The sequence below is a fragment of the Pterocles gutturalis genome, unplaced genomic scaffold (genome assembly GCF_000699245.1).
Source record: "Pterocles gutturalis isolate BGI_N339 unplaced genomic scaffold, ASM69924v1 scaffold1288, whole genome shotgun sequence".
Taxonomy (NCBI): Eukaryota; Metazoa; Chordata; class Aves; order Pterocliformes; family Pteroclidae; genus Pterocles; species Pterocles gutturalis.
Genome location: NW_010117657.1, coordinates 24,260 through 44,336, shown reverse-complemented (window position 1 = coordinate 44,336; position 20,077 = coordinate 24,260). Strand labels below are relative to the sequence as shown.

At 37.3% G+C, this 20,077-nt stretch overlaps 1 protein-coding gene across 1 annotated transcript in view; it reads right to left on the bottom strand.

Moving 5' to 3' along the window:
- LOC104463485 (uncharacterized protein KIAA0825-like) overlaps window positions 1-19,542 on the bottom strand; it is a gene marked incomplete at its 3' end in the record, with an annotated part of 35,880 nt that extends 16,338 nt beyond the window's left edge. The window contains 7 exon segments of the mRNA XM_010075842.1: window positions 4,510-4,678; window positions 6,802-7,036; window positions 11,991-12,141; window positions 13,381-13,646; window positions 14,640-14,867; window positions 16,441-16,535; window positions 19,425-19,542. Of these exon segments, the coding sequence (XP_010074144.1) occupies window positions 4,510-4,678; window positions 6,802-7,036; window positions 11,991-12,141; window positions 13,381-13,646; window positions 14,640-14,867; window positions 16,441-16,535; window positions 19,425-19,542 (1,262 nt within the window).
- Between the last annotated feature and the right edge of the window lie 535 nt (window positions 19,543-20,077).

The window sequence follows — 20,077 nt, the reverse complement described above, 5'->3', positions numbered from 1 at the left end:
GTATGGTTTCCTATCTGTCTCCTCATGACAAGTGCAGGGCAGACTCTTGGACTCTGAGGCTTATAACAAAACCTCTGCACAAATTTTTAAGCAGAGATGGAGATAATCTGAGGGCTTTAAAGATTGTTTAAATATTAGAATAACTTCAAATACAAAGAAAAATCAAGTGTCTAACGATAATACAATAATCCTCAGTGCCAGCATTTCTCAGTGTCCACTGCTGGCTATGTAATTCTTGCCAGGAAACCCCAGCTCTGTGACAGACAGACTAATTCTGCTACTCTTCTGACAGAAGTATAATAATAGCTAGGATGAAATTTGTTTTGACTACAAGTTATGTTACAGCAACTCCCTATATTCTCAAAGCAGTGGATAGCATTTGTGAAAGTATTTAATACCACAGCAAGGTTACAAGTTACACCAGTTTTATTCTTCACTAGAGTATGACAAGGTGAGAATGGATCTTGTAAGCCTCACTGCAGGTGTGAAAAAATGAGATGCCAACAAGATGCATCCTAATAGTATTTCCTTGTAGACTTTGAAGGATTTAGCTCTGTATAAGAAAGAAACATGACTAAAAAGGAACTTTGTGAATTATAACTCTCATATAGTAAAATTAGGATAAATATTTTCAGTTTTCAAAATTGAATGACATATTTTTACCCAACAGACAGTAATTTTACCAACAGAATCTCTAAATTCTTCTCTCAGCATTCAAGCAATTCACCTGATTTCTTGTTGAGAAAGTTATAATAATTCATAATATGAAGTAATAAAAAGGTACATCCACCTTACTCTTTATGATCTACCCTAGCAGAGAGATCACCACCTCCTAGTCAGTACAAAAGAATAAACAATATAGAAAAAAGCACAAGAAGACTAGATCTGCTCCAACATGAGTAACACTCAATGTGGAGCAGAAGACAGTCTCTACTCTGAAGTCACAAGTGGGTCTGTTGTACTGCACATTGTCAGCCTGCTTCTCCTGGGTAATTTAATTCTGTAAAAAAATTATGAATGAAGAACAGTGTTGGATTCTCCTACAAAATCCACAGGCAGCATTGAAACTGTTAGATCTGCTGCACAAATCCCAGCTACTTGAACTGAGTAACTGATGACAAACTTGTTAGTGAGTAAGACTACAATGGCTGGAAATTTTGAAGGATGAAAATCCTCTTTTTTTCAGAGATTTGGGTCAGCAGCAAGAAAATAGCAACACTTGGTAGTTTAGGGGAGCTTGTTCTGGAGACTGATGTTGTTCAACAGCTTCCTCAACAACCTGAACAGAAGCGGACAGACAGAACACACATTCAGGACATTTGCAGGTGACACTAAACTGCAGGAAGCGGGCACAGCAGTTAACACAAATCATGGATGACAGAGCCAACAGAAACTCACAAAGTTCACTAAGATAAAATGCAACTTCTTGCTCCAGCACAAAATTATGATAACGAAGGGTTGGGTAACTGACTATCAACCCTACCCAAACCCTAGCTGGGGTTTATGGCTAGTCTGGTGTTGAACAGCGTGTTCTCACTAGAAACAGCACAGTCCACACGCAGGGCTGGATTAGGAAGAGTATGGCCAGCAGACTAAAGATAGTGATTCACTCCATCTACTTGGCCACAGTTAAGCCTCACCTAGAATATTTTGTCCAGGTCTTGGGTCCATAGCTCAAGGAGGATGTGAAGAAACTGGAAAGGACTAGACTGCATCATCTATGGCAAGAGCTTGAGGGATCTAGGCTCCTTTACCCAGGTGAAGAGGTGGCTAAAGAGCCATCACCTAATCACAGCCTACAACTACCCAAAGAGTAATTATAAAGGCTGATTGTCCTGCTTTGAGCAGGAGGTTGGACTAGATGACCTCCAGCAGTCCCTTCCCAACAACATTTCTATTATGCTAAAGTTACTCCAGGAAGGCCAGAGAAGGGTGGAGGAAAACGAAGCACAACAAAATTAGTATTAAAAACTGATGAGACAAGAATCATAGGTGAATTTAGGACTAGGTCTAAGTACCCTCATCATACAGAAAAGAAACATTAAGTGATAGCACAATGCACAACGTTTGATTATAAAATTAGGAAGGAGAAAGGATATGCTGGAATCACTTTATTTGAAATTAAGGATAGTATTAATTTTTGAGGACTCCTGTTATTTTGTTGCATATCAACAACATAAGAAAGAATCTTGAATAATTTTAATTCCTTGGAAGCAATAGTTAATACAGCATCCCTAGTAAGTTGGAAATGAGCCAGTCTTATTATTAGACAGCTCCTGGAAAACAATGTCCTGTCATCATCGCTTCTACGATTACACAAAACTTTCCTGATCAGTCTAAAGATTAATTTAAACCTAGCCCCTGCAGAGAAATCTTCTAGTACCAAAACAGAGCATAATAGATTTAAAAGAAAAATATTAGTTTCACTTCCAAACTTTTGAAATACATAGAGCCAAACTAAAAGGTGAAAATTTTGATTATTTACAATTACAGCTGTAATTGTAAAGAGAACAGTTGAAGGACTGGTATTCCTTTAAAATAATGCATAACTTCTAAATTTGTCATGGACAGATTCTTAGCATGATAAACTATGCACAACTCAGTAAATAATGGACCTAAGAATTCAACATAAAATTCAGTATTTGAAATTGTTGCCAACTAGATATAGTAATTCAAGAAGCTAATTTTGTAAATCTGTTTTTCCTTTGTATCCTGGACACTGGGTTAGGTTACCTGAACAAATATTGGCTGTAATGAAACATACAATATAAAATAACTGTTTTGATAAGGGAGTCTCACAGGTTTCAAAAACAAACGTTCTAAATACACAGTTCATAAAAAGTGTCCCTTTTTTCTTACACAAAACCATGCATCATCTCTCTAACAGTGTTTTTTAATGTTAATACTATTTTTGTAATTATATAACAACATAGGACTTTTTTTTTGTATTCTTAAACAAAGCTGCCAGATTCTGATTATGATTTGCAGAGTACCTTGTAGTAAATTCAATGACGTGCTACATCCTGTGCATGTCAAATTTTTGATCTCTAGAAAAGCAAATTAGGATACTGAAATTTATATGCCTAAATACAAAACCTGTATGACCAAGTTTTTAATCTGCAGTATTTTACATAAAATCCAAAATATGCTGCCTCCCTCTCTCCATGGGCACTGTGTTCTGAAGCTCAGTGCGTTCGCGCGTTAGCACACACTTTTTAGCATTCTGGGTATAGACAAATCTGTGAACAACATAGATTAGTGGAGGAGACTAGAATAGCTAAAAGGAACAGACTATACTACATATTTATTTTAGTCCATCATTCTAAGGGCTTTCGTAAAGGAAAGGTGAAATGTTAAAACTGGCAGTAGAAGCAGTTACAACTGCCACAATGTCTATTCCTGCTTTCATTACTATTGCCACAGCAGGACCACCCATATCTGTTCATGAGTCACCTTCTTAACTGCTATTTTTTCATGAACCTGCATTGTATAAGATCAGGCATCCAGTTACAATCCCCTTTTCCATGTTCCTCAGAGCCCACAAACATTAAAATAAGCCCACACATGACAAAATATATTTAAAGAAGCTTAAATGCAGGATGTCTCTATCCTCCTCTTTGTAACACTAGTGTTGCCTAGGATATTCTTATTTAGAATAACAAAGTAAAAGTGAGTTGAATAGTTAGTTTGGGTTGTTTTTTTATTTGTGATCTCACTTTGTATTGTCTCTTACACCAAGTTTACAGCAGAATTTTTAGCACCAAAACCAATAAGACTCAGACCCAATTTCAGTGCAAGTAACGTGTCCTTTTATTTACAGGTGTGACTTGTGAAGACATAGTTTTCTAAAGATGGTCATTCTATATTCCTTCTCTTCTAAACTATATTTAACATTTGTTGAAACATACTGATCTTGTAACCAGATGATAATTTCAGTGAAATTATCTTTAAATTCCAGTACTTATAGAATTATTATGGGATGGCAGCAGAACATTCTAATTTACCTGGAAGCTGAAGGTAGACAAATCTGAACTAGTAAGAAGATGAAATTTTTTCAATTGTAGGAATTACTAAGTCCTCGAAAACCTCACTAAAGGCTTTGGTACCATAGATGTAAACATTTTTACACCGGTAAGAATGTGTTTCTAACAAAATGTGTCCTAACTGAACAGTAAATTGCAAATTTGGGACAGCAATTATTAACAAAATTCCAGTGTTTGTGTTACAGAAAAAATCAGACCAGACATTCACTATATTATCACCAGACAAAAAAATATGCATTATAGGAGTCTGATCCAAAACTAATAAAATCCCAGCAGATATAATTGGGCTTTAGGTAAGATTGTAAAGATAAGTTCAAAACCAAATCACGAAATATTCAAAGGCTAGTAAAATGACTCAACAATATGCATTCAATTGTATTTTAACACAGTTATTCGCCTTGTAGATCTATCAATGTGAAGTCAAGAACCAATTTTATCTCAAATTTACTGGTTCTTTCGTACTCACTCATACAAATTCTTCAGTGGTGAAGTTAAAATAGCCAGCACAGAGAGCAGACTATTGCAGTGGCTATGTATTTTACAGATCTTGTGATCTCTGTCTTCATGTGTATTCAGAAACTCCTGTACAGAGCTACAAACTGACCAGAGCATATCTTCAGTGCACATCAAAATTGCTGCAATATCATTTTTTTTGGAAAAAAAAGTGAAAATAACATTAGTTAGGACATAAGGATAGTGGTAGATTTCAATTAACTAGAACTTTCCTCTGACAACATAAAATACCTAAATAAATAGCATGGACTTCAAATTTTGTCTTCCATCAGTGGCACAGGAATTCTGAATCCACTACATTGTAAAAACTCAGCACTTCCACAGGAACGTTGTTACTGAAACTAGTCAAACAAGACTTAAAAAATATTGAAATTTCCTCTTCCAAAGGACAATGCCACTAGACAGGAACAACTGACCTTCTAAACTACAACTAAAGAAAATTAAATTTATTTTCTTTATGAAAAAATATAATTAGAATGTACACACTATTTTCAAATCTTGCTGGAGCCAAAATCGTAATGACAAGTGAACTAAACCTTCAATTTGCAAAACTTTAACTGCCATGCAACATATTATGACCTCTCACATTTCTGAGTTGGTAATCTGTTGCCTGTTGATACTGCCTGGCAGAGCATCATGGGTCACTGGCCTAAACAATAGCAAGAACCCAGACTACAACAGCACAATCTCACAAAACTATGCTGACATACAACATATAGGAAACAGACAGATAACACAAAATACATAGTAGGAATGAAGTTGGACTGAAAAAAGTATCTAGGTACCTAAAAGCCAATGGATGCATATGTGATCATCTGCATTTTTAAGGATCACATTATTTTTGGAAAATCTAGGCCAACACACATGAACTTTGTCTCTGTTACAGATCAGATCTCTAACATTTCAGGAACCATTGGGAGAAGCCCCCCTCCCCCCAAAGTACAGTGCTATTAGAAAAAAAAGTAAAACCCGTGATAAAACTAGATTGAATGATATTAAGAATTGTTTTTTTCATTTGTGCATGACTGGGTAATTCACTTAGTGACGAATTCAAGAATCACCTTATTAAATAAAACAGCTTCTCTACAAAACAGTAATGTAAAAAGTTCTTTCTTGTTCAGTACTTCGAAGTAAATTAATATAGAATTGACTAATACTACTGTATCAATACATATTCTTCACATTTCATGATTGTTTGTTTGTTTGTATTTTTCCCAGGAAGTTTCCAGGAAACCTCTCTGTACTTAGAGATGTAGAAGAGCCTAATCACAGTAAATTAGAGCCGGAATAGAGCATACAAACAGGCATTTTGACACACAGAATAAAACTTTGGTTTTTTTCCCACCTATTCAAAAAATATGAACTTGTCCAAGTTACTTAAGCTTCCACGACACTGCTCCTTTTCATAACAAAACTTATGATGACAGTACATAACTCTTAGATACCACAGAACATCTCTGCTGAGTGTCTCCCATCTCCTACAAATGACAACCTTGTAAGTTTTTAACTTACATGGCCAGCATGGACTTTATCACTTTCTAAATCTGAAAAGAGGAAAATATTCATATAGGAAAGATACATAGCAAAGGGGCAGGATGAGAAATACCTCTATTTCTTCAGTGAAACCAGACATTGTATAGAAAGAGAAAGAACAGAGGTAGGGGAAGCTTCCACCTGGACATACCTGCTTTAGTGTTTCTTAAACAGAGCTTCCTCTCTGGCAAAACATAAGAATCCCCAAAAGAACTTACAGTTTCATATTTACTAAAATGACAGCAGAAGGAATAGCCTCTTCCTCCTCTCTCCCTCTGCACCACTGGCTTCATTCTGCAAATCTTTTGATGTGACCTCGTAGCTCTTTCACTTGAAAAGCCCTAAGAAAACTCAAATTCTATTGGAATGCATGGAGTTTTTTTTTTTTTTTCATTAATCAATGGCTTGATTTCCAATTCTGATGTTGCCAATGCTGCCCACATTTCTGGTTACACCACCACTCCTCAAGGCACTACTCATCATGAGGCTTTCAAACCAACCAAGTAGTTAATGAAATAATTTCATCAAGAATTCAGAAGAGATCTCTGATTCTGCCCAGTTTATTATAAGACTAGAAAATATATTTAAACACACAAAATACACTAAATTAAAATGAACATCAAAATACATAAATTGTGTCTATCCCCTCTGCTGTGTTCACTAACACTTAAATTTTAATCAAAGCAGTGCCTAAAAGAAAACCAAGATTTACTTATTTTATCCATTAAAAGTGTGCATTAAATATACAACCGTTACCTGATTTGTGGTGTTCTCTTGTAACTGGGGCAGGCCAGACAGTATCTGGAGGACAATATAGCCAAGGATTGCTCTAGTACATCTGTAAGAATCTCCTGGGCTATTTTGGGAGGTAGAATAGTCCATAGATCATGACGAAGAGCACAGCAGAAGTAATGCCACATCTGGATAGAGAATGAGCATCTTTCCCCCTAGCAAAAACACCACACATTAAATAATATAAACATACCTTCCAAAACATCCATTTAGTTCCTGTAAGGCTAATTAATTCAATCTGAAAGTAAATAGCTGAAGAGTTTCAAGCACATCATAACCAAAAAATGCTCCTTGACAAGACGTGAAACATCTTTATTAACAAGGAAACACATGTTCCATTTCAGTTATGAAATTAGAGTTCTGCCACAAAAACAAACCACAGCATTTGACCTCTTATATCCTTAATTAACCTATTCTCAAAACCCATAGTGTTATACGTCTATAGTTTAAAAACATACACAGTATTCTGTAGTCACTAGAATACTCAGGTTAATTTAATATAACAGTTTCTTTGTCCTCAACAGAAAATAATAATTTAAATTACTTAAGTATATGTATTTCCCCAGATTCATAAATGCCACACATAATCATGATTATGAAACTTTGGTTATATATAATCGATACACAATAACAGCAGAAAAAACACCCAACTGAATAACTAAACTGATAATAGAAGATGGCCAGAATTTTTTTTTTTTTTTCACCTTGTAACGGTAACTCATTGAAACTAAACATTTTCTGTGAAGGAATCAGTATTAGTATTTCATTGTCTATACAGAACCACCCCAGTAAGACGCAGTGATAAATACACAGGAGTCAAAATCATAGTGATTAATTCATAATGTCTATAGGAAGCACATAGTTCAACTCCCATTTAAATATTTCAACCAGTACCTATCCAGAAAATAGCATTATGATGAACCTGTATCAGAACAAAGACCTGAATCTTCATTCTGCCCATTCAAACGGAGTTGAGAAATATTTTCAGATTTTGTTGATATTTTAGAACTGTTTTGAGTGTATTTCAACAAGAAAACTGAAAACAACCATTCTGGTGTTTTGAACAATCAAGCACTTGACAAGTGTTTCCACAGAGGCAGGAAATCGGATAGCCTCATATTAGTCAAAAATGGATTTAATATAATAATTAAAATAACTTCCCATTTTCCTTATATGAACTAAAATTACAGTGTTATTACATGATACACTGAAACACCATCACAAGGAGGTACAAGTTTACCTCATAACTGAACTCATAACTTCATAACTTTGCATAACTCAAACATTAATACATTTTTGTAAGTCTGGCTTTCTTAGATATACTACCAGATACATTCCAGTAGAACTTATCCAGGAAAAAAACCCCTAACTCTATCCTATAGACCTTTGACCAGTATTTCCCTTTCTTTGCAAAAACATTTCAACTATTATAGAATAAATGTACCAGGTAAAAATAATTAGTTTGAATGTCTAATGGAAGCAAATTTATTTTGGTCATATCTTTAATTTACAGAAATTAATTAAAATTTTTCAAAAAAACATGCAGACATAACAACCAGAAATACAACTCTAAATTGACTTTCTAATGTAGAATACTTATTTTTTTAAGCAACTGAATGTTGGCAAGTTTTACTTTTTAACTATGTAACTATAACCACAAATTGCTTCATTTTCTCTGCTTTATTTAATTTAAAGCAGTAAATTCAATAATACCGCTTTACTAACATTGTACATCCACTGCAGAAGCAACAGTTTTGCTGAAGACTTAAATGAGATTTATTCCCCTTTTCTGACCTGTTTTTCAACTTGTTGCCATTTCTCGACAATTCTACTGGTAAACATCTGCTATTTTTGCAGGCTTTGTATAACACAAGCAGCTGTGAGCTTTTATTTAGCTTACATATCAGGAAACAAGCAGCTGTGCTTTATTACATAAGCCACTCAATATTATCTTTGAATAGACAATTCTTTATTCTTTGACTATTAGAAAACATAAGTTCCCAAAGCTACAGCAGATGTCTGCAACACTAAAAGCTCTGTTTGTAATCTGGAGAGATGGCCCACTGGCACAGTGGGTGTTCAGAGCACTCCACCAGAGAGATCCTGAACCCAGAGAGTTTCCCTCCCTGACAGCTTAGACTCTGAGAGCTGAATGGGAACTGCACTCTTAGAGCTCAGCTCAGATCTCACATTACCACAAATTCACTGTTAGTATCTCAAAAAATCTCTGCTTAGCTTTCCTAAATGATATTAAAAACTTTCTGTGATATCACAGGGATTATAATCGCTGTGTTTACTCTAATCATGAATTGTTTTTTGGCTTTTCTTTTAGTTCCAGTTACCACTATTGGATTAGGTGCATGTCAGAGGTAGGATGGGTAAGCAGGTACTGAAATTGGTTAGAAAAGTCCAAAAATATTTTTAAAATACATTATTCTTATTTTAACAATGTAGAAAATTATTTCATAGAATCCTAGAATCATAGAATGAGTTGAGTTGGAAGGAACCTTAAAGATCATCTAGTTCCACCCCCTGCCATGGGCAGGGACACCCTCCACTAGCCCAGGTTGCTCAAAGCCTCATCCAGCCTGGCCTTGAACACCTCCAGGGATGGGGCATCCACAGCTTCTTTGAATATTCATTATAGAATGTAATAACCATTTGCTACCAATCTTGTTCTCCTTAGAGGTTACCATTGCACAAACAAATAAATGGAAATGGAAACTGCAGCTCTGTGTAATCAAGCACAGACACTGTCCCCTGCCCCTTCTTCATTTCCCTTTGTCTTTCAGTGGTTTTGTCTTCTTTCTGGATGACTTACACATAAAGTAAGTCAAGCAGTTTTATTAGTCAACATGTTATTAGTGGGGAATGCAAAGGAAGGCTCTCACATATTTTTTTTAATACCACTTAAATGTCCTATGTTATGGGGGAAAAAGAAGAGAGTAACTTCATCTGATGCCTCAAGTGCTGGATTGCCATTTAGTTTGTAACTAAGCAAATGAAGAAAGAAAGGTTTCTCCCTCTTCCTTATCACCTACTCATGCACACAAAATCAGAGGACAGGCAATGTTTTGCTTATTTTGTGGGAGTGAAAGGGAATGCATTTTTTTCCTCTCTACAACAACACTTTCTACAGCTAGCTAAAAGGAGGTTGCAGTGAGGTGGGTGCTGGCCTCTTCTCTAAAGTAACAAGTGATAGGACAAGAGGAAATGGCCTCAAGTTGAGCCAGAGGAGGTTTAGGCTAGATATTAGAAAAAATTTCTTCACTGAAAGAGTGATCAGGCATTGGAACAGGCTGCTCAGGGAAGTGGTGGAGTCACCACCCGTGGAGCTGTTCGAGAAACGTGTAGATGTGGTGCTTCAGGACATGGTTTAGCGGGTTAGGTGGTGTGGGCTGACGGTTGGACTTGATGATCCTTGAGGTCTTTTTCCAACCTTAATGATTCTATGATTCTATTCCTTTATAAAATTGCATTTAGGATTTACAGATGAGGATGGAGTCTTTTATAGCTGCATGTAATACTCAAAAACTGAGGGACAAAGCAGAAAGGGTAGTGAGGGTCCTGAAATAAAACAGATTCAAGAGCTAGGTTACTCAAGAGACAAGCAGAAGCAGAGAGCCAAGTGCAGCTTCCCCTTAAAGAAGCAAGACCACGATGCTGTTTACAGCAGTGGATCCCATCAAAAATGCAGCAAGGGCTATGAGCCACTGACTCACGTAAGTACAAGAGTCCCATGGAGAGAGGAGAAGCTCATACCAGAGCCTGATCTTGATGATTGTCAAGATCTTGTGGTGGCTGGCTCCAAGTTACTCTTGTTTTGAGCTCAGCAAGATTTGCACGACACCTCCTGCTGAGCTTAGACCTCAGAAGGAGCCATCTCTCTTCAGCAGGATGTTGCCTCTGTAACAGGAAATAGGTCTTAAGACAATCTCTTCCATTTGGGATGCCTACAAGAGCTCAATGGAAGTAGCAGCTGCTCAGCACTGTGCCTCCTGAAGGCACTCAGAGCAGATTATGCTCCATCCTTGAGTAGTTATTGGGTCACTAATAAGCAGGACACATCAGCATACGGACTACAGACTGTGAAGATCACATCATGATTTATCAGTTGCCAAAAGCCACTAAATTCCTTACCTTCTTATCAACCCACGAGATCTGGGCTTACATCCAAATAAAAGTAAAACGCTTATTTACTTGTCTTTGAGGGCTGGGCATTTTGATAGGTTACTCCTGTTAAGGACTGCATCACCTGTCCAGTACAGATTTTTGTCACTGACTCAGAATACATGTACCACACTGAGTTTTCTCTCATGTAAGTATTCTAGTATTTAGAAAACACCCTAATTCTCTCACACTGGAAATTAAACAAAGAAGGGTGGGACTTTGTCTCCAGGAGATCTCAGTCATTATTGATAAAAAGCACATAATACTTTCAGTTAATCCTGAAATTAAGTCAAAATAATTTCAAACAGTATATGTCATCTTATGTCTGCATTTAATTGGGATGAAGAAAAAAAAACCCAATAAATCATAATAATTCACTTGATCCTTGGGTTTTTTTACACAGAATCATTAGGATTACAGTTTAAAAGCAGACGTGTGACTTCAAAATGCTGGTGAAATGGCACTAGTCATTGCTGAAGGTAACTACATTGACCATCTTTGTTACATCCTTCACTCACAAAAGGTTAAAAGGAGAACCAATTAAAAATAAAAATCAAAGAATAATATTTAAAATTTCCAGGAGAAAAATAGCTGTCTTTCATGTTCATATGTCACACTTTCTACAAGAAGAAGAGTTAAAATGACACTGTCTTCTTTACTGAGTTCTATATAAATATCTTGAACTTGACACATAATATTTTATTAAGCAAATTATACAAACACTCCATGGTAACGATTTATCTCATCTTTAAATGACTGTGTTTTCCTACATCATTTCTACAGTGACGTTTGTCTGCAAGAACAGATATTTCGAAATAGTAAATCCCAATAATCTGTATGTAGAAATAATGCTGACCTTATGCTTCTAATTAGTCAGAGTGCTGGCAACCAGTAAAACACATTTAGTAAAAGGGAGGCACAGTAAACTTAACCTCACACCTCATAAAAAGCTTTGTTGTCATCCCAATGGTGGCTCTCAGCATCCTGTAAAATGCTTGTAGCACAAACTCTGACGCAGTAGTCCGTAACTTGAAATTGGAGAACGCTGATGAATTCCTGATATTGTTGGAGAGGCACTAGGAACAGGGGTCTGTTCAGAGAGAATGATCAAAGAGGCAAAGATTGAAAGGCTGTGCAGTAGGAGGTAACAATCCCCAGTATTGCAAATGGTTTTGATTATTAGGTATCAATCATTCATTTCTTCTCAGTCCCGGAGCCTGAACCTAGGATTCACTTTTGAAAAATATCTGGTCTGTGTTTCCCAAGTTCTTTAAATATATCTGTTCATCTCTAAATCCTTATTTTACCAAGTCATTGAGAAATACATTACTTTTTCCTATTTTCTCGGATAAAAGGACATTTTTCATTCAGTTATTGTGAGATTCTGGGTTGAAGCACAATTGCATCAGCACTGAGTGTGATAAAGAAAACATAAACACAGAATCTAGAGATTATTTTTGTCTAAAACTCTTTCATAATACACATACGTAGAATTATAGAGCAACAATTAGGCTCAGACTTCCCATTCACAAATACCCATTTCATGCAGGAGAGAGTAAAACATCAGAGAGAAAGTAGCTGAATAGTGCATGCAACCCCTTGGAAATCATACATTCCTTGAAACTGGTGCTAGTTCAGGTGTCCTTCCCAAAAGGCCCAGTTTCTACTTTTAAATTATGTATGGCCAGAAACACATGGACCAACAAAGAGATTCCTAGTATCTTAAGTAAAAATGTCCTAAAAGCACAGCAAATGTAGTCATATTGACCCCCAGGTCACACACTGTCTTAGGCTTTACACCTACCACTTCATATTGTCTCTAATTTTTATTTGGCATGCAATGAAAAATAATTTCTAAAACTACATTGGATGTATTTGTTCACATTTCTGTGTAGAGATGGTGTAAGAAAAAAGCAGAAGAACGTATATTTATACTGTTCTCTAAGATTGCCATGTGCTAAATCAGATTTTATGAAAATACAGCTATTGCAAAGGTCAGAAAAGGAAATTAAGGCCTTAGCCCTCTATTTATATGAGAGCAGAGTACATTCAGTTCACTGGACAATCCTATTTACTCAAGCTTAATAAATAAAAAATATTGATCTGCAAATCAAATGCAGATCTTAAACATAAATAATTTGTTCTGTAATGGCTGTTTTATATTATCAATAGCTTTGATTCAGGTCTTTCCATAAATAGTACACACAGTGCATGTGCTAAAAAATATGATGCAATTTGGAAAGCTACCACCATACTGTGTCACCAAAATGGAATGAGGTCCTATATTATTTATGCTTGAATTAAACCATTATAAGTAAAATGGACTCACTTTTTGTTCGTTTCTCTCATTAAATTGCTATACATAGTAAAATGCTGAAAGACATATATCACTGTGGAAAGGGTGGCATAAAAGTCTTGCAGGGGAGCCTTCGATGGAACGTCTTTGCTTTTCTCCTCTAGTCTTGCCAAGACAGCTGTTGCCACTTTGCTGCAGGCCTCTACAAAGTTTGCTCTAATTTCCTGAAGAGAATCATCTCTGCATGCCAGAGCCAATGGAAGCAATGTGTCAAGTTCTTCCATGATGTCAGAACAAAACTGAGAGAAATAAATGTGGCATCAAGTTATTTGTATTCTGACAGCACTGTTTAATTTATACACAGTAGGGTCAGATTCTTGAATAATGAAACTGGCATAAAACATAAATATATTAAATCAGATTTACAAACATTTCATTCTGTTATACAGGGGAGAAACCTTTATCTACAATAAGTGAAAGTTCTTGCTTTAAAGCTGCATAATATATATTGGGGAAAAAAATTAAAACCATCTTATGCTAGTAACGCCTTCATTTTGTTCATGATTTCATTACATGTACATTCAAAACATAAGGTCAATTCCTTGTAAACAAAGATAATTTTCTAAACCAATTTATTCTGAAAAATATAGACACACATTGGTTAATACTGAATTTGAAAACAAACTTGTAATCTCTTAGTAAATTCACACATTGATCTCCCTAAAATTATCTCCCAAAAGCTTACATGTTATTTTAAACAAACATTCATTAACAGAATTTCAAATTTGCTAGAACAGTTGCAAAGCTTACTACATAAAAAAACTTTCAAACACATATTCCCTTAGAAAAATAATTCGATTAATAATTATAAATTACCTTTCAGCCAAATCAAAGAACTCTAATTTGGCCATATTATTGGTTATGCTGATTAGTTAAATGACATGTCTAAGATATGAATTCAGGAAATCCCTTTATAGCTATGCTTCAAAGCTTTCAGCATTTTCCCATCGAACCACTTGGTAACGGAGCAGATACTAATCAGAATGTTTTAGAACTTTTGGATGAAAAAAAATAATGTCAGCAAAGTTTAAAAGTTAATTCTTTCAAGCGTAGACTATGGGCTATTGTACAAAGCTCTGTTCAGCTTCATATTGTAATGCCTCTCACTTTCTTCTTAATTCCATTTATATAAGATCTAGAATATTAATGGTACTGTAAGTACTTCAAAGCGTACATGGCAAACAGCCTTGGCATTCTGTCTTCCCTCAAACTTCAGATCTTTTGATACCTGCCTTAGCAATTCGTTTTGGTTGCTCCTCCTGTTGGACTGCTCCGCAGGACTCCCTCATTTGCTGGTTGTTTACAAGACTCATTGCATAGCCTGCAGCTGAAATCTCTTCTTTCTGCTCATGTTGAAGAATTTTAGCTGAAAAATCCTCAACTGCTATTGTTATACAGTGAGCCACAGCAGAAGACAGGTCTTTAAATGCATTTCTCCAGCCAAAATTCAGTGAAACAGGCTGAAATACATATTTATATTAAGTCAATCCAAATTAATTTTTTAATGTTATTGTTGTCTGAAACTTACATAATCATCCATTATTAAAGGACACCATCATCTTTTGAAATTCATTTTAGTAACTTATATATAGTCTGCTAGCCCTAAAATAATATCAAAAGCAGTATATATGCTCAACAAAAATGAACATGCATAACAATGTTACATTTTTCATCAAATTTTCAAGAAATAAATTTATAAAAACCCCTGTTTAAACACAACTGCTTTTTAAAAGCCATGCTTCCTCTTAACATTATTCATGATCTTTAATAGAATCTATTTAATAAAATCAAATACATTTACAACAATTTTCAACAGTTTAAAAAGTAATCCAGCAATGGATACCCTGCAATAATTTTCACTGTAAGGTAACAAATGGAAGCTATTAACCTTGAATATTATTGGAAAACATTTAGAGAAGCTGGTTTTTAACACAGCCACACTGGATTTCTCTTCTCTACAGCTAGATTTAGCAAAGATTAAAATGTTTAAATGGAGTTTTCTAGTTTAGCAAATGCTGGCTTTTACTATGGTTTACATCAGTTCCCTGCCTTCTGTAAACAGAGACTTCTGAAGTCATCTGAAGCGTAACAGTTGTGAGAAGTAGACACAGTAGGAGAAAAGAGGGATTCCTAAAAAGTTCCAGCTATAATACTAAATTTGAAGACAATAAGGGGCTACGAAATGGAGCCCTTCCAGCTTACTCCTATTTAGAAGTTGCCTCCTTCTTCCTTTCCCCTTCCCCATACCCAAAACTCAACTTTAGTGAGTACAGAGGCAGCCCCCAGAGAGACCCATTTTTGCACTCCATCTATTTTTTTTTTGGTTTTTTTTTGACCTTTGGTCAACTAAAGCTCAGTCTTCTCAAAATATTGTTCTTTGTAATCTAGAAGATACAGGAATGTTAGTCTCACAAACTGATCCAAAGCACATTTCAAAAAGTAATTTCAGCATTCAAATTGAGCCATTAGGAAATTAAATTCTAGTATCACTAAGTATTAGACTTGTTAGAGCACTGAGGTCCCATAAATTCAACAATAGAAATTTGTTTACTAGTAAATGGAGGCCAGACTAAAAATCTTCTACATACATGTACAAAGCACAGTGATTACTACACACTAGTTAGCACCAAAAAAAAATGGACATTGCGTGAATGCTTATCCCTAAATAAAACATCATTATGATCAAATGCTAAGAATATGGTAGGTTTTTTTAAGATTTTACTGTATTTGAGAGCATATTTAGCGCTGAAGAAAGCTATAATATTTCAGCATTTGTTACTGTTTTATTGTAAGGTATCTTATACTTCTGATGTTAAATCTGTTCTTTTATTAAATCTTAAATAACAATCACTTCTCCATTAATGCCATAAGATTCTACTCTACCTTAACTGAGACTTTGCAACTAAAATTAATTGCAGTAGCTAAATAATAAAACTATGGCAATACGTGTTTATAATGAAGATGGTGACAGTCTGCACTGGAGACACAGACAAAAGGAAATCCCCCACAAAGTGTAAGACTTTTCATACTCACCTCTTCTACCTGAAGTAACTGTTCAGGAAGCACACTGGTTTCCTTTGCTCTAGTTTCTCCTATTAAAAGCTCCCCACTAGCTTTCTTCAGAACTCCTGCACAGTATGATAAAAGGGATCAAAGTTAAGATTAATTCTGTAGAAAAGTCAGCAGCCTACAACACCTTCTGATATATCAATATGAAGCATTAAAAAACCCTCAACAAGATGTAGGGGAATACCAACGTTATGATAAAGTCAAACTCAGGTTTTACTCAGATCCTTTCATATAACATGATGAAATCCACATCCCATTGTATTCATATTTTATACAAACACACATATAATGTGTAAAATATATTCTCTTTTGTCATTAATTCATTTTTATACTGATTGTGCAGTCACCTATTCCTAGAGAGAACAGATAATGTTAGAACAGCTGTGTAGAAATTAATTTCTATCCTTTGTTCAATAAATTATATGAATTGCACACTAATGTGTTTTTATAGTTTTTCCTTATTTGGAAACGCCAAAATGATAAGAATAAAAAGACAGTTAACTAGTACAGTTATTATAAGCAAAATGATGGCGACAGGGACAGGGACAGGAACAAGAACAAGTGAAGCTCCATAGAAGGGCTGGTACACAGCTTACTCATAGATCATGGAGTAACAGGAACACTACCCCAGTTTTGACAACGACAAACCAATATCTGGGGTAGATACCACTTTCATCAGTGTTTCAAGCAATTCAGGAGGTTCTGGAGTACACTGATGATAACTTCCTTCTCCAACTGACAGAGGAGCCAACAAGGAGTGGTGCGGTGCTGAATCTTAATACTCACCAAAAAAGAGGGACTTGTTGGGAATGCAAAGGTCAAAGGCAGCCTCGGCTGCAGTGAGCAAGAGATGGTGGAGCTCAGGATCCTGAGGGCAGGGAGGAGGGTGAAAAGCAAGTTCACAACCCTCAGGCAAGCAGACTTTGGCCTCTTCAAAGATCTGCTTAGAAGATTACCCATGGGATAAGGCCCTCAATGGAAGTGAGGCCCAAGAAACCTGGTTAATATTCAAGGACTAAATCCTCCAAGCTCAAGAGAATTGGAAAAAAAAATGTCAGGAGACGTTCATGGATGACTAAGGAACTTCTAGCCAATCTCAAACACAAAGTGAAGCGTACAGAGGGTAGAAGCAAGGACAGGTAACCTGGCAGGAACAAAGTTTGAGCATCCAGGGATGACGTTAGGAAAGGTAAAACCCAAATGCCACTAAATCTGGCCAGGGATGTCAAATACAACAAGAAGGGCTTCTATAAGTACACAGGTGACAAATGGAAGACTAGGGAAAATGTGGACCCATTGCTCAACAAGATGGGGGAGATGGTTACACAGACATGGAAAAGGCTAAGGTACTGAATGCCTTCTTTGCGTCAGTCTTTACTAGCAAGACCAGCCCTCAGGAATCCCAGGTACCAGAGACCCGGGGGTAAGGCTGGGGCAGGGAAGCTGTATCCTTGGTGGAAGAGGATCAGTTCTGGGAATACTTAAGCAAACTGGACATACATAAATCGGTGGGCCCTGATGGGATGCAACCACAAGGGCTAAGGGAGCCGGTAGATATCATTGCAAGACCACTCTGAATAATCTTAGCTCAATCATGGCAACTGGGAGAAGTGTCCAAAGACTGGAGGAAAGCAAATATCACACCTGTCTTCAAGAAGGGCAAGAAGAGGACTCAGGGAATCATAGGCCAGTCAATCTCACCTCAGTCCCCGGAAAGCTGATGGAGCAGCTAATCCTGGAAACCATTTCCAGGCACAATACAGACAAAAAAATTAATCAGGGTTACACAGCATGGCAAGGGGAGGCCACAGAATCATAGAATCAAATAATGGTTTGGGTTGGAAGGGACCTTAAAGACCACCTAGTTCCACCCCCCTGCCACAGGCAGGGACACCTCCCACTAGCCCAGGTTGCTCAAAGCCTCATCCAGTCTGGCCTTGAACACCTCCAGGGATGGGGCATCCACAGCTTCTCTGGGCAACCTGGGCCACTGCCTCAGCACCTGCACAGTGAAAAATTTCTTCCTTATATGTCATCTACATCACCCATCTTTCAGCTTAAGATTGTTACCCCTCATCCTATCCCTACACCCCCTGATCAAGAGTGCCTCCCCATCTCTCCTGTAGCTCGATTTAAGTACTGGAAAAACTGCTAAGGTCTCCCTGGAACCTTCTCTTCTCCAGGCTGAACAACCCCAACTCTCAGCCTGTCCTAGCATGGGAGGTGCTCCAGCCCTTGGACCATCTCCATGGCCTCCTCTAGACTTGCTCCAACAGGTGCAGGTCCCTCCTTTGCTGAGGACCCCAGAGCCGGATGCAGCATTGCAGGGGAGGTCTCATGAGAGTGGAGCAGAGGAGGAGAATCCCCTCCATCAACGTGCTGGTCACCCTGCTGGTGATGCAGCCCAGGACACAGTTCGTTTCTGGGCTGCAAGTGCACATTGCTGGGTCACTTTGAGATTCTCATCAACCAACACCCCAAAGTCCTTCTCCTCAGGGCTGCTCTCAATCCATTCTCTTCCCAGCCTGTATTTGTGCTTGGGATTGCCTTGACCCACGTGCGGGACCTTGCACTTGGCCTTCTTGAACTTCATGAGGTTTGCAAAGGCACACCACTCCAGCCTGTCAAGGTCCCTCTGCATGGTATCCTTTCCTTCCAAGTCATGCTTGACCAACTTGATAAACTTCCATGAAGAAATTATTGACCTGGTAGATGAGGGGAGAGCAGTGGATATTGTCTACCTGGACTTCAGTAAGGCCTTTGACACTGATTCCTATGAGATCCTGTTATGGGACAAGCCATAGACAAGCTCTTGATGTATGGGCTGGACAAGCAGAGAGTCAGGTGGGTTGGAAACTGGCTGAATAGCCAGGCCCAGAGTGTGGTGATCAGTGGCACAAAGTCTAGCTGGAAGCCAGTAACTAGTGATCTATCTCACAGGTCAATACTGGTCCAGTCCTGTTCAACATCTTCATTAATTTTCTGGATGATGGAGCAGAGTGTAGTCTCAGCAAGTCTGCAGATGACACCAAACTGGGAAGAGTAGCTGATATACCGGTGGGTCATGCTGCCATCCAGAGGGACTTCACCAAGATGGAGAAATGTCCAGCACCTGTGGAGAAACAACCCCAGGCACCAATATATGCTGGGGGCCAGCCAGCAGGAAAGCAACTTTGCCAAAAAGGACCTTGGGGTCCAGGTGGACCAGATGACCTTCAAAGGTCCCTTCCAACCTCAGTCATTCCATGATTCTGTGAGTCTGTGTTTCAAAAGAAAAGGAGAAAAAAACGAAACTGTCTGGTATTTTTAAAATCCCTCTCCTAGCATAAAGCTGGTAAACTATACAGGTGCAGATATTCCTAATTTAGTGTATCTCACTTGCAATTAAAATCAAGAAGTTTTAAATGACGGTGTGCTGTCAAGCATTGTTAGATATTATTTTCTAAGCATAACCTTCAATCACCTGAACCTGCTGGTGGTACACACGGCCAAGGCTTAAAGAGTTTTTCTCTTTCAACGAAATACCTCGTTTTTGCACATGCACAGGATTTCATTTACCCAAAGTGTATTTTATCTTTCTCCTAAAAAATTCACCCTCTGA